Below are 13022 nucleotides of genomic sequence, written 5' to 3'. Positions count from 1 at the left end.
ACATTGATGCAATTCTTTGATAATGATTCACCAGAAGAAAGGCATAATGTAACTGTTGAGCTGAGTAGTTGCAACAGAAGTTGCTCGAGGGAAGGCTGGGTTCCAAACGCTTTGCGACTCTCAGCAAAAAACACTATTACTACTCATTAAACTACCATCAGGACATGACAAGCGAATTTCTTAAAAATTGGGAAAAAAATTCTCTTGTACCGAAACAGCGTAACAGTTTATGATAATGGTGCTACTACAGCACCAAAGACGGGGAATTTCAAGAGTTCGTTTGTCATAATTTCCTAAATTTTGAACAGACATATAAAACAGCAACTAGTTGAAGTCTTAAGAACCAAATTAAGAAAAATCAAAAATCCGGCAATGTGCACCTTGTCACTGCGATTTGAATCCTATAGAAATAATTTGGCCAATTAAAAAATATAGATGAAATAATATAATTCCAAAAATGTGCGCCCATGTAATTGATGTAATTAAAACTTAGTGTGAATTAATACCAAAGAGCATATGAGACAATTTAAAATCATTAATTTTATCTTTGCATGGTAGTTATACTACAGATTCAAGATATTCTGGGGACTTATATAATATGTATTTATTTTTTATATAATTACAACTATACAGTATATTCAATTGCGTTTTAATTTCCTTACCACTACCATCGAACGGTCTAATTACCTATGTTAATAGCCTTATTTCAGTCATGACCATTTATTGGGTGACTATAAGAAAAGAAAAGTAACATTAAATAATACTAATTTTAATAATAATAAAAATAATAAGTTCTTCGGAAGGCCCAAATAATATTACACCCTGGTTAATGACATATTTGTTGTTGTACTTGCTTAGCAAACTTTTACAGAACCGTAACTGCAGCAAAATCTAACCGCATATTCAACAATCTTCTAATCTCCAACAAAATGTGTCCCGATAAACAGAAAGGTTGCAAAAGGCTAGCCAGGAGTTGTAAGGACCAGTAGAAAAACAAATGCGAAATTTGGGTTTAGCGTCGATTTGCTAAAAGAAGGCATTTGATAGTATTCCTTACTCCTGGATAACCACTATTTGAATCGCAGATTAGGCCCATGATAACACAATTTGTGAAACAATCGATGCAGTCTTGTAGAACAAAAATGATGCTGATTCATGGTGATGCAAATATCCTAAAAAAGGTAATAAATATTTAGAGGTGAATATTCCACGGTGATTCCTTATTCCTTGACTTTTCTGTTTAGTGTTAATCTCCGTGACATGTTAAATAAGCAGAGTATAGGGAATCGTACCGATCGTGACATATAGTTTTGGCACTATTGACTGGTTAAGAAGGGAGATTAATAATGATCCCACCCGAGGGCAGATCTAAGTAGGCTGTATATCAAAATGACGGGAGGGAACTTCAGAATCGGATCTAGATTGAAATGTTTTCGAATTTTTCAAAAGAAGGAGATCTTGCAAAAACGCAACATAACAAAATGTGCGAAGTAGGACCACTCCCGTAAGTTCTTTCTTAAAATCGATATTACGAGCTTAGAAACCCTTAGAAGTGTTTTTTTTTGCGGTACTTACAATAAATACGCAGTCATGGCATTTATCGTCGCTGATCATCACTGGCCTATTATAAACGGAGGGCCCTTTACCCGCAATAAACTTAGCAATGCACGCATAAAAAGCCGATTCACAAATATTTATTACAATAGCGAGGAATTTTTATTTTACTAGTATCGACAACTTAGAAATTTTAAAATCATTTGCGATTAGTGATGTCACAATCATTATTTGTGATGCTTAGACCGGAGAATATTACGACGCCGGAATGCAGAAGAGTAAAGAACCAAAAAGAAAATACCATTTCGATATGTGATGCAAGTGAATAATTTTACGACTATTTGAAGATAAAAATCATATAATACTTTGTTTTTACTTTTTACAAAACTTCTGGATTCCTCCTGAGTCGGTTGTTGCTGAGTCGAACTTGCTGACGTTTCGCTAATCACCCTGTTGGTTTCTTCAGAGTTAGACTAAAGCTAGCTCGCATTTTTACTCTGTACTTGCTTATATACCGTTTAAGAGGGGCGGAGATAAATGAGGGGCATAACTGGAACTATACCTGCTTATAGATTGTGGTTGGGTGCCAAATGCTTTGCTACTTGCACCAAAAAGCATTATTACTACTCATTAAACTGCCATCAGGACATGACAAGTGAACCAGACAGCGTAATAGTTTATGATAATGGCTTTTATCACAGTATAGAAGCAAAAAGTACCAACGATCAGAAGCAACAAAGGGGTATTTCGAGAATCCTTTAATCAGAATTTCGTATATTTTGAACAGACATACACAAAAAAACCAATTTCGTAGACAAGGTCATAAAAAAATCCGGCAATGTGCACCTCATCATTGCGATTTAAATCATATAGAACTGATTTTGGGTCAATTAAAAAACATAGTTAGACGCAATAACAAAATTTCAAAAACGTTCGCCCATGTAATTGATGTAATTAAAACTCAGTGTGACTTAATACGAAAGAGCAGATGAGACAACTTAAAATCATTTGGCATTAAGGCATTTGATAATATTCCTCACTCTTGGATAACCACGGTTTGAAAAACAGATTAACCCCATGATAACACAATTTGTGGAACAATCAATGCAGTCTTGTTGAACAAAACTGATTCTAGTGATGCAAATATCCTAACAAAGGTTATAAATATTCAGAGATAAATATTCAAGGGAGACTCTTTGTCCTAGGCTCTTCTGTTTAGCGTTAATCTCCTTGACATGTTAAATAAGTAGAGGATAGGGAAGACACTGAAATCAATCATCTATTTGATATGGACGATCTTAAATTTTTCATTAAGGGCAAAAACCAGCTATAGCAAGTGGAAAAGTTCAATTACGATTTTAAAGATGGAATTTCACCTGATAAGTGTGTTACAGCAATTTACAAGCTTGACCTGGCTTGGCTTGGCTGGACGATATGATTATCAATAAGAAATTTAGACCTAAGTGGGCCATAAAAATATCTTGCCTTTAAAGGGAGAGATGGAATAGATAATGATAATACGAAGAAGGCCGTATGAATATTATTGTCGCGCGTCAAATTTCAAACAGTTAAGTGCAAAAAATGAGATCACATCGGTACCGATGGTGACATCTAGTTTTGCAATTATTGACATTAACAATTATCCCACCCGAGGGTATGTAGACTGTATATCAGAATGAAGAGAGAGGACTTCAGATTCGTATCTACATTGAAATCTTTTCGAATTTTGCAGAGTAAGTTCTTTCATAAAATCGATTTACCCGTTTAGCAAATCTTAGAAATGTTATTATTTTTTTGCGGTACTAACAATAAACGCGCAGTCATGGCATTTATCGTCGCTTTTGTACGACTCATGGATAAGAACTTTTCGAGCGCGCATACCACCTTACTGGTATATGGAATGTATATATGTATATAATCGTTTTAGTTGTATTGACCGGCGGTTAAAAAAGCTTCGTAGTGTGCGATTAATCGCCAAATTGTCCGGCTATGCCGCGCGCCGCTTGGTAATTATTTTTGCTGAGTCCGCGTATGGTCGGCATGTTGGCAGCTTAGATATCGGTAATCGAATTAGAATCGATAATTGAAAATTACAATCTTTTCGTACGAGGTATATCGTAATAAGAAAATCGCAATGCCCGAAAAACGGGATTTTGCCACACTGTTCCAAGGTACCAGCCCGCAGCTGATAGCTGTTCTCACGGGTAAGTAGCTGAGTGATTGCCAATTTATATTCCGTTTTATATTTCATTTTAATGAATTCATTAATGGTAACAGTTATTTTGAAATTTTACTATGAATTTGCAATTTGGACCTGTTTATGAGGCGCCCACTACCCAGAAGAGATTGAAATCCAGTAAAATGCAAAATGTGATTGGCTTAAATTCAGTCCACTATCAAATTTTTATTTGAAATGGAATACCCTGTATATGATACTCATGTAAATAAACAATCATTATTGACCTCATATTTAAACTGATTACTGGCAGAAATTTAAATATTGTTTCAAATTATCTTTTCTTATAAAAAACTATACTGTTGTCGTTTATTTATTTTGCAAAATTTTCAATTTTTGTATGAAAAAAATCTTACACTGTTGCTATACTTCAGCATCTGACTGAAAGGTGAATTCAACGATATCTAATTTGTGGGATCTGCAAAGGATCATTTCTGAATTATTGGTCATCATCTTCAGTACGAAGCCTATTTTCCCGTTTCAAACATGCAGCGTCAATTCTCCAATAGCGATGAACTCCTGTCTAAATCAGGGTGTTCCAGAAAATATAATAAATGAAAAGTCCAAATTAATGCAAGCAACTTTTATGTTTAACTTTTTGTTCAATCTCTTGTGTTGCTGAGATTAGGTGGTGGTGCCTTAGAGATATTACAGAAATGGATTAGCAAAATAGTATACACAACAGTGATGCTCCTTTTTAAAGAAAATAAAATAAAGATGGTTCTGACACCAGAGGAACCCGATTTGTCAATATGTTCAATCGCAATTGCTCAGTGCTTGTGTAGCAGATTATATTAAGCATTTAACAATTTTCTAAGACAGCTGTTTAAAATTAGGCACGTAAAAATAGTAGTAACTATTTGTTGAAATGCGACAACTTTTTGAAGAAAAAACAGGTTTGATCAGTTTAAATTAGTCTCCTGTAACAGATTTTTTTTGTAAATTTGCTTTAGTGGATGTTCTGCACATTAGTGTGTTTCTGTGGCTTTCTAATTCTTTTCATTATTATCAACACAAAAAAAAGAGAAATTATCTATACAGATTGATCAATGATTAAAAAATAATTCATAAAAATAGTAACTATGCTTTGAGAAAGACAACAAAAATGAAATTTTAATTAAAACGAACCAATCAAAGGCAAAATCGAGTTTTTAATCACCTTCACTCATAATTTACTCATATAAAAAAGCATAAAAACATTGTTGAATAAATTTGTCTTCATGTTTCCTTCATGTTCAGTCAGCGCATATTTTTCGTTTACATAATTTATTAGACAGTGGAGGCAAGAGCAATTCCCAATATTAGAAAAAGTTTAGTACAGTAGCTAAACTGTTGCAAATGTTGTTCTATTCGTTAGCCTAGTTTGGTGTTTTCCATTTTTTTTATTACCTGTAACGCTGATTTGACGAAAATAGCTTCAATAGTTATGTTATTTAGTTCAATTACAAAAAAAAAATGTTTAAAAAATCAATCATTGAACACTACCCCCAACATTGATGCGAATTCGTCAATCAACGCTTCGCTACGTGTCCGAAAATGAAAACACTAAAAACCTTGAGCTTAATTCGTTTGAAACTTCAAATAAAAGTATATGTTGGTCATACCGCAAAATTTAATTGCTGAATTTGTTCTACTAATGGCCTATATCTCCTCGGTGATTTTCTTGCCTAGCAGAAATTTTTGAAAACTATGAATACTAGAGTTAATCTTTACCTCGAGCTACCCGAGGGATTAAGCTACATAAGATACATAAGTTTTATGAAAAATGGACCCCAAAATTGATTATAAACTAGCTGGTTGTTGCCTGCATGAAAAAATGGCAGATAGATATCTGATGAACCGAATAGAGTTCTGAAAAAACAAGACATTAAATTCGTTACTAGAAGGCAAAGGAACCGGTGCCATTTTTGTCAATATAAAAAAAATATGGAATAACTGTGCAGAAATAGAGAAACACTTTAAGAAAAAGTTTATAAAACAATCTTGTACTTGTTTATTGATATACCTTTTTCCTTACATTTGTATATTTAGATACAATAAAAATAATTTACTTTGACTTTCTAGCTTACTTTCAGAATTTTAGATACTTTTATCGGAAAGGTTTTGAAACATCCACACTCAACAAACTCACAAAACTGCCCATTGCATAATATGTTATTATGCAATGGCTATTCTATAATTGAAGTAAAATAATTTCTAAATGGTAGAAATTCAAAGGAAAAAATGTTAATATTATTATTCGATATTATAAATTATGACAGCAAAATTCAAATTTTAGGTTTATTTTTAAAACATGAATAGGTAAAAGTTTTAACCAAAAAAGTGAGAATTTTTACTAAATCTGCAATAGTCTCAGTATTCCAAACATGGTGATATATGTATATTAGGATTTCCAATTTTCCGCTATTAAAATAAAGGAGACATGGGTAGCATTTTTTGGATGCCACTGTAGTACTCATTAAAACATACAATTTGTGCGCCGGAGTAAAATTTTTAGGCAGTTAAATTATATCTTAAGTCCATTTCAATAGATATAGCAATAAAAAATTCTAGCGACGAGATTAAATCTCCGATTAAACATACTTCCATTAATAATGTTTCTTAAAAAATATTAAATAAAAAATAACAAACAACACAGAACCTAGGAAATTACTAAACTGCTAAGTAGAATACTTAAACATAAGAAAAAAAAATCTGCTTTTGGAACAAAAAACATATCTAAATTTGTACTTGATTCATAAAATTTCGAAAAGTAATCATGTATATTAAAAATCCAGTACCTACTCCGCTTGTTATTTTAATTTAAATTTAAAATCGTAGTGAAGGTTTTGAAAAATAAGTAGGCATTTTTCACCAGCAATCAACTTTTGAAAATTTAGATTTTGTTTTTAATTACATTAAAATTCTCTTTCAATTTTAATTTCTTCAAAGAGTAATTTCATACTTAGATTTAGTTTTCTTGCAGTTCGAGCGTTTCAATAATTTGAACCAAGTCACTAAATGCTGGGCATTTATTTTCTTGCAAAGAAGGTGAATGATATAAGAAAAACTAAAAAATTATCTTTGCAAAATTTAAACCATTTCTTTAAGTAACTACCGGAAATTTCCGGGAAACCTACGAAATCATTCTTTATACAGACTGTTTCGTTGAGCTATTGATTTTTTACCTGTCAACTCAAAATAGTTTTAAAATAAGAGTAGAAAAAACACACTTAGTATATTTAAATACTTCTATAAATATTAATCCAGAAACAAAAGGCAACCAGCAAAATGCTCTTGCCTCTGGATAAAAAGGACAGTACATATTCATATACGTATGGTGACCGATTTGAAATTTTATGTTACGTTTGGCGCTTTCAATAATCGTATAATTAGAGCGCCCAGACGTGTGTACTTTTAGCTTAAAAATAGAGAATTTATGGATTTTGTGTTTTTTAATTTTTGGTAGTTAATTATATTAGCTTACACTTACAGCCCTTTGATACCTTTCCAAAGGTCAGAGGACCATTTAAAAATGAGTGACTGTCTTTTGCAATAAAGGTCGTTTACCAACCCTAATGTATACCTACTCTATAAACCCGGCTTAAACGAATATCCTAGGAATAAACATAAAAAAATTTATAGCCTTAAATTCATGAAACAATTTGTTCGTCCTCTCATCGTCTTTTCGTATTTGCAAAAACTTCCATCATCACACAACTTCGATTAAAAATTATAAAAATTAATGAAATCGACAACCAAGTAATACAAAATGATGAATATTTTTAAGAGAATTTAATACTAAATGAACCAACCACACACACGAGGTTAAGATTAAGTTAGGTGCAGATAATCAGTTATAGTTGGCGTATTACCTTTCGAATGTTACGTCACGTATTTTAATAATTATACTAGTCTTCATTGAAATGTGGCCACTATCTCAATTGACAGTCCTAAGTTCTTTGCTTCATTTGTAAATTTTCAGATTTTTATTTTTTAATTGAATTTTAATATGATCACACAAAAAACTATAGCCTCCAGGGGGAGCCAATAGCATGATTTGTGTTTTTAGAATTCATCTTGAGATAGTGTGTTTTACTATATTGAGAAAGACTTTTAAGATCCAAACTAAGATTAGCTTGAAAGTTATCATAATTAATTGAGATAAATGTTTGAAACAGTTGTTATCGGCATATGTTTTGAATTTGAGGAAATTCGACCTCCTTAGATAAAGTTTACAAGAGATAATGCAGAGGGTCCAAGCAAGGTTACCCAAATGTGATATACCGATATTAGGTCAAACAAACTGCTGCCTATTATTTAAATAATACTGGAAAAAAGATAAATATCGATCGGTAAAATCAAAGTGCTTTTGTTAAGCACACAATAACTCATGATCCACGCGATCGAATGCCTTTTAAAAGTCAAGTAACATTTTTATTTATATTTTTAATATTAGAACTTGGCTGGTTTGATGGAATTATATTATTACTAGTTGCATACGACAGTATTAATGATCCCTACTCTAAACGTATGCAGTGATGTAGATAAAAGGGTTGCGATTAGCGCTGGGGAAAGTTAATCTAAATTTGGCATTTTCCATACAGAAAGCAATGTAAGTTGTCGAACAAGCATCTCATATTAACTGCTATCGTACTCTTTCTCGAGCGGTTTTCTTGAGATGATTATAATTTATTACACTCTTAAAGTGCGTCAAAAATGGATGGAATAGAGTAGGAGCAAAAATAAATAACTGCAAGGTTTTGAAATGCACTAGTTTCAACGACTTACGATTTTACAATAACAGTCTGAATGTCACTGTAACAATAAGCAAAACGCTAATAATAACATTAGTTTTTCTACTTCTTTCTTTAAAATACCTACCGATCTAGCGTGCGAAAAGTGTCATTTTAATACGTTAGTGAAGTTTCCCACAGATCTGAGCCACTTCGGATATTTGTCTGACCTTACCGCACGGGTTTGTATTATTCTGACGTCTAAAGGTCGTTGTGAAAGTATAGCATGCAAAACGTTTGGTAAACGTTTTATGTCATTCGGTTATTAAACACTAGCTTTGCTCGTGCCAAATAAACCCGTGACTTAAATGCCGTTTACCACACTTGTAATATATTATTAAGTATCTCAAAAAAGTGGTTAAATGGTTTGGAAATTGCTTATACTACTGTACATCTCACAAACATTATCGCATCACTTAAAATCTTGTACCTGTTCAAGGCTTTTATTTTTTGGATGTGTGTATTTTTATTGGAAAATTTCAGAACTGTTTGAAATTTAAGAATATTTTAAAAGTGTATATTTATGGAAGTTCCAAATTGTTTGGGATGACATTTAACTAATGAAGAAGTCATTTGTTGTTATTGAGGAGGACCGAACAGAAGCAAAGGTACGTGGCAAACTTGCTGAATGTCCACCAAGGTGTCATCTCTAGAGTTGTAAATCTGTACAGAGAAATGAGACAGTACACTAGAAGGAAGGAAAAGTCGCCTCAGCATTACATCTCGTGCTGATGATTGTTTTTTACGTCTTACAAATCTATATTGCAAGCTGAACTCTAGGAATCGCGAAATGTTAATATTTCCTTGCAAACCGTAAGATATCTTCTCCGAAAACACAGTATACGTCCTATGGTACCCAGAATTGGTCCGCGATGTAAATTGGGGAACTAAAGCATGGCCAAACGTCCTCTTTACAGATGAGTCCAGATTCTGTTTATGTACCTCAAATAGACATATGCCTGTATATAGACGACCTGGAGAACAGTACAATTTTATTCAGAGAGTTTTGGTGCAAAGGTTTACCGCTGATCGTTACATAAGAGAGATTGTCGAACCCCACGTAGTCCCGTTTGGGCATTATATAGGGCAAAAATTTTATTTTTATTCATAATTACGCAGGACTGCAAGTAGTCAGAATAATTACTGAATAGCTGAAGTTAACATTACTGCCATGAACTGACCAACAGAAACATAGAAAACCCTTTAGAAAATTCCAAATATGCTTTTTGGGGTATATTTAAAGTCCTTTTGAGGGAGTTCCGAGGTGTATGCAGGCAGTCATAAGGGCTAAACAGATTAATTTGGCTTAATTGGTATATTTTTGGTTTTTATTTTAATAGCATTTTTGAATAAATAAATTTTTATTTCAATCGAATAATTACATTTTAACTGTTACCGCAACACATAAATTATTACATGAGAAAATATATTTTTTTAAAATACAAGTGATGTGATAATTTATGTTGAGATGTGTATAACTAGAAATTGTAAAAAATAGTTTTCCAAAATATACAGATTATTACCATAATACCGCTTTGCTGGCAGTGCATTTCTTTGAAAATCAGTTCGAAACTTTTTCTGAGTAATTACAATTGCGAGTTAGTGGAGCAGCAGTTTTCGTGCCAATTCGAAACAATGCAAACATGATTGGATAACAACAAGAATTTTTTAAAGCGATATACGATTTCGTTATCACCAACTCATTGAATAACATATCAAAAATTATCTTCGTTGGTATTTCCGTAGCTTAACACCCGTATTGTTTGCCTTGACAATTTTGAATTGTCTAAGTTGATCCGTATCGCATAATAGATTTGTTCCAACCTCAAATCATACACGTTTAAAAATTTTAATTCGCACGTCCATCACGTTATTGGTTGGAACATCTGAGCAATAAATGGCGATGTTGTAAGCTGGCTGTCTGGTTTTCGCAATTAAAATTTCACAGAGAACAGTCTGTGTGGCAGGCGATATCTAGCCAATGGTTACTTCAACTCGATCTAACAAACGAATTGATTGATTGATTGAAAATGTTGGCAAGGGGACCAGTGATATGATCATGGCTTTATATTTGTTAGTTGCATGGCTTCTTGTCTTAGTAGATAGAGAAATGTATAAAGTAATCGAATAACACAGTGTGTTCACTGAAGTACAAACATCAAATACCATCATTGATAAAATTTGTTGAGCCGCTTACAAGGTTTCCTAAAAAATACGAATTTTATGCAACCGAAAAGCACATTTATATCTGGAACTCGACAATTTTTATTAAGAAATGTTGTTAGTAATTGAATGGTGTTGTCCATATAACATTTTTATAAATTTCTCTCTAGTAGCGTTAGTAACATAGGCCAGCAACAAATTTGTGATTTGGTATTTTTCATGTTTTTGGAGTTATAGGGGCTAAACTAATAGAAAAAAAATTATTTTGTTGCTTCGAATTAATTTTTCCGACGCCATATTCATTGTTCTAAAAATTGGAACATTACATAATAGTTTAAAAATCCAAATTGGTAAGCAACCGTTATATATTTTGCATATATTAACAGCACATTAGCGGGGAATCCCAGAACGTATATTCGGTATGTATGTAGCCAAAACATTGCCCTGTCGGGTAGAGGCGGCATGTCTTGAAGAAAACCCGTTTATTGTGTAATTGCGTCTGTTGTAGGCAGTCGTTACATGGGGTTAGTGAGTAATGTGCACTTAAATTTCTTTTTAAAAAGCCAAAATTTTGTAGAAATATTCCTGATATGTTTTGCTATGAATGTGATTCTTTTGTATCATAAAATTTAGACGTAAAATTACACTTCTTTTTAAAAAACTATACGCATCTTATTTTAAATTAAAAATGGCTTATCAACAGAAACCTCGGGCCCCTCGTTTTTGTAATGTGAAGAAGGTTTGAGACATTGGAGTAATGGAACCAGGCGATTCCTACCTTTTGGAATACCTGTAATATGGAGAGAGCCTGTGCAATGTCCATAAGAATATTAAAAAATTGAAAAACAAATTGTTTATTCGAACCTCAAGTCTGCAACTAGGCCAGTGTCACATGGCCCAATACCTGACAATCCAGCCAATTTCGAAGAAGAAGATGTCACCAGTTTTTTTGGAGTTGGAGATACACTAAGTTATTTTGGTGATATATGGAGTATTTCTCAGTAACCACAGTTATTTTTACACTCAGAACTTGATAACTGAGCAAGAGACGTAGGTTTACCTAGGGACCTCTCCGAAATTTACTCGCACAGGACTTGAACAAAGCAGTTCGCTTGTTTATTGCACCGATATTCCCAAACTAATAAATAAATTTGGTGCAGACTACAATTTTGAGGACTGGAGGCTTTTTTTATTGACTCATTCAAGAGAAGCCCTTGGCACAACGGAAATGTTCTTGCTTCTGTACCTATTGCTCATTCTGTGCAAAATCAAATACAAGAATAGTTCGATGATTTGTGTTGGCACTTCTACTATGTCATCAGTCCGTATATACGAAGTGGAAACAGATAACAACATTGGGTAAAAAAGAACCAGCCAAAAAGGGTTAATTTAATTCCCGGATTAGAAAATATTCTTCACGATAGTTTTATTATTCCACGAAAAATTTCCTTACCACCGTTGTATATTAGAAAAGGACTGACAAAACAGCTTTAAATAAAGATGGAGCACCTATGAGAATTTCCGTTAAAGGAAGGAATTTTTATAGATCATTAAATAAGGCGATTATTGGAAGATTAAGACTTTGTCATGATAATCGAATCTGATACTTTCTCGAAAATCTTGGTGCCGTGAGTGAGAAGCAAGGTGAGAGGTACCACCAAGATATAAAATAAGTGGAACGTAGATATCAAGGTCGAGGGAAAGTTGCAATGATGGCAGATTACTGCTGGTCAATAAAAAGAGACAATCCATCCATGGAATATACAAGAAAATCCACTAAACGCAAATTTTTGCTTCGAAAAATAAATGGACATAGATTTTCATTTATTAATTCTTTTAATGTTGGTAAACACCATACGTGATAGAGAAAATCAATCAAGAGTCAAGTATTAGATGTAAATCAACTGTCAAAAGTTTGAAAATTGTTGGCCTGTGTAATTGATGTGAACATTTTCAAAATCTTTTTGATTTGAAAATGATAATTTTACAGAAAAATAAGCATGTCTAGAAATAACTTCAGGTATAATCAACAATGCTATTTATGCTGGATATATCGAGCCTTTAGTACATTGAAATTGTATTGTTATAAACGGGACCTATTAAGTATTGTTCATCTTTTCATTGGAACAACAATTATTATTATATGTCAGCATTAATTATTTATATGTAACAGAACGTGTTACACAATTTTATAATGAGTCGAAATAACATCATGTTTTCCAAGAAAATCTATTCTAATTTACAAAATTTACATAATTTATTTATACCAAACCTGATTTTTTTCATGGAGGATG

The 13022-nt window shown here is 32.8% G+C and overlaps 1 protein-coding gene across 1 annotated transcript in view; it reads left to right on the top strand.

Annotated features, from left to right (window-relative positions):
* The first annotated feature begins 3486 nt into the window (after nt 1-3486).
* The window catches only part of LOC132703604 (facilitated trehalose transporter Tret1-like), a 29928-nt gene continuing 20392 nt past the window's right edge, over nt 3487-13022 (top strand). The window contains exon 1 of the mRNA XM_060672958.1: nt 3487-3758. Within this exon, the coding sequence (XP_060528941.1) occupies nt 3689-3758 (70 nt within the window). The 5' untranslated portion in view covers nt 3487-3688. The remainder of the gene's footprint in view (nt 3759-13022) is intronic.

Source organism: Cylas formicarius, unplaced genomic scaffold, assembly GCF_029955315.1.
Source record: "Cylas formicarius isolate icCylForm1 unplaced genomic scaffold, icCylForm1.1 PGA_scaffold_6__28_contigs__length_40554024, whole genome shotgun sequence".
NCBI classification, from domain to species: Eukaryota; Metazoa; Arthropoda; class Insecta; order Coleoptera; family Brentidae; genus Cylas; species Cylas formicarius.
The sequence above is the reverse complement of the archived record's forward strand: the minus strand, read 5'-3'. Positions and strand labels throughout refer to the sequence as shown.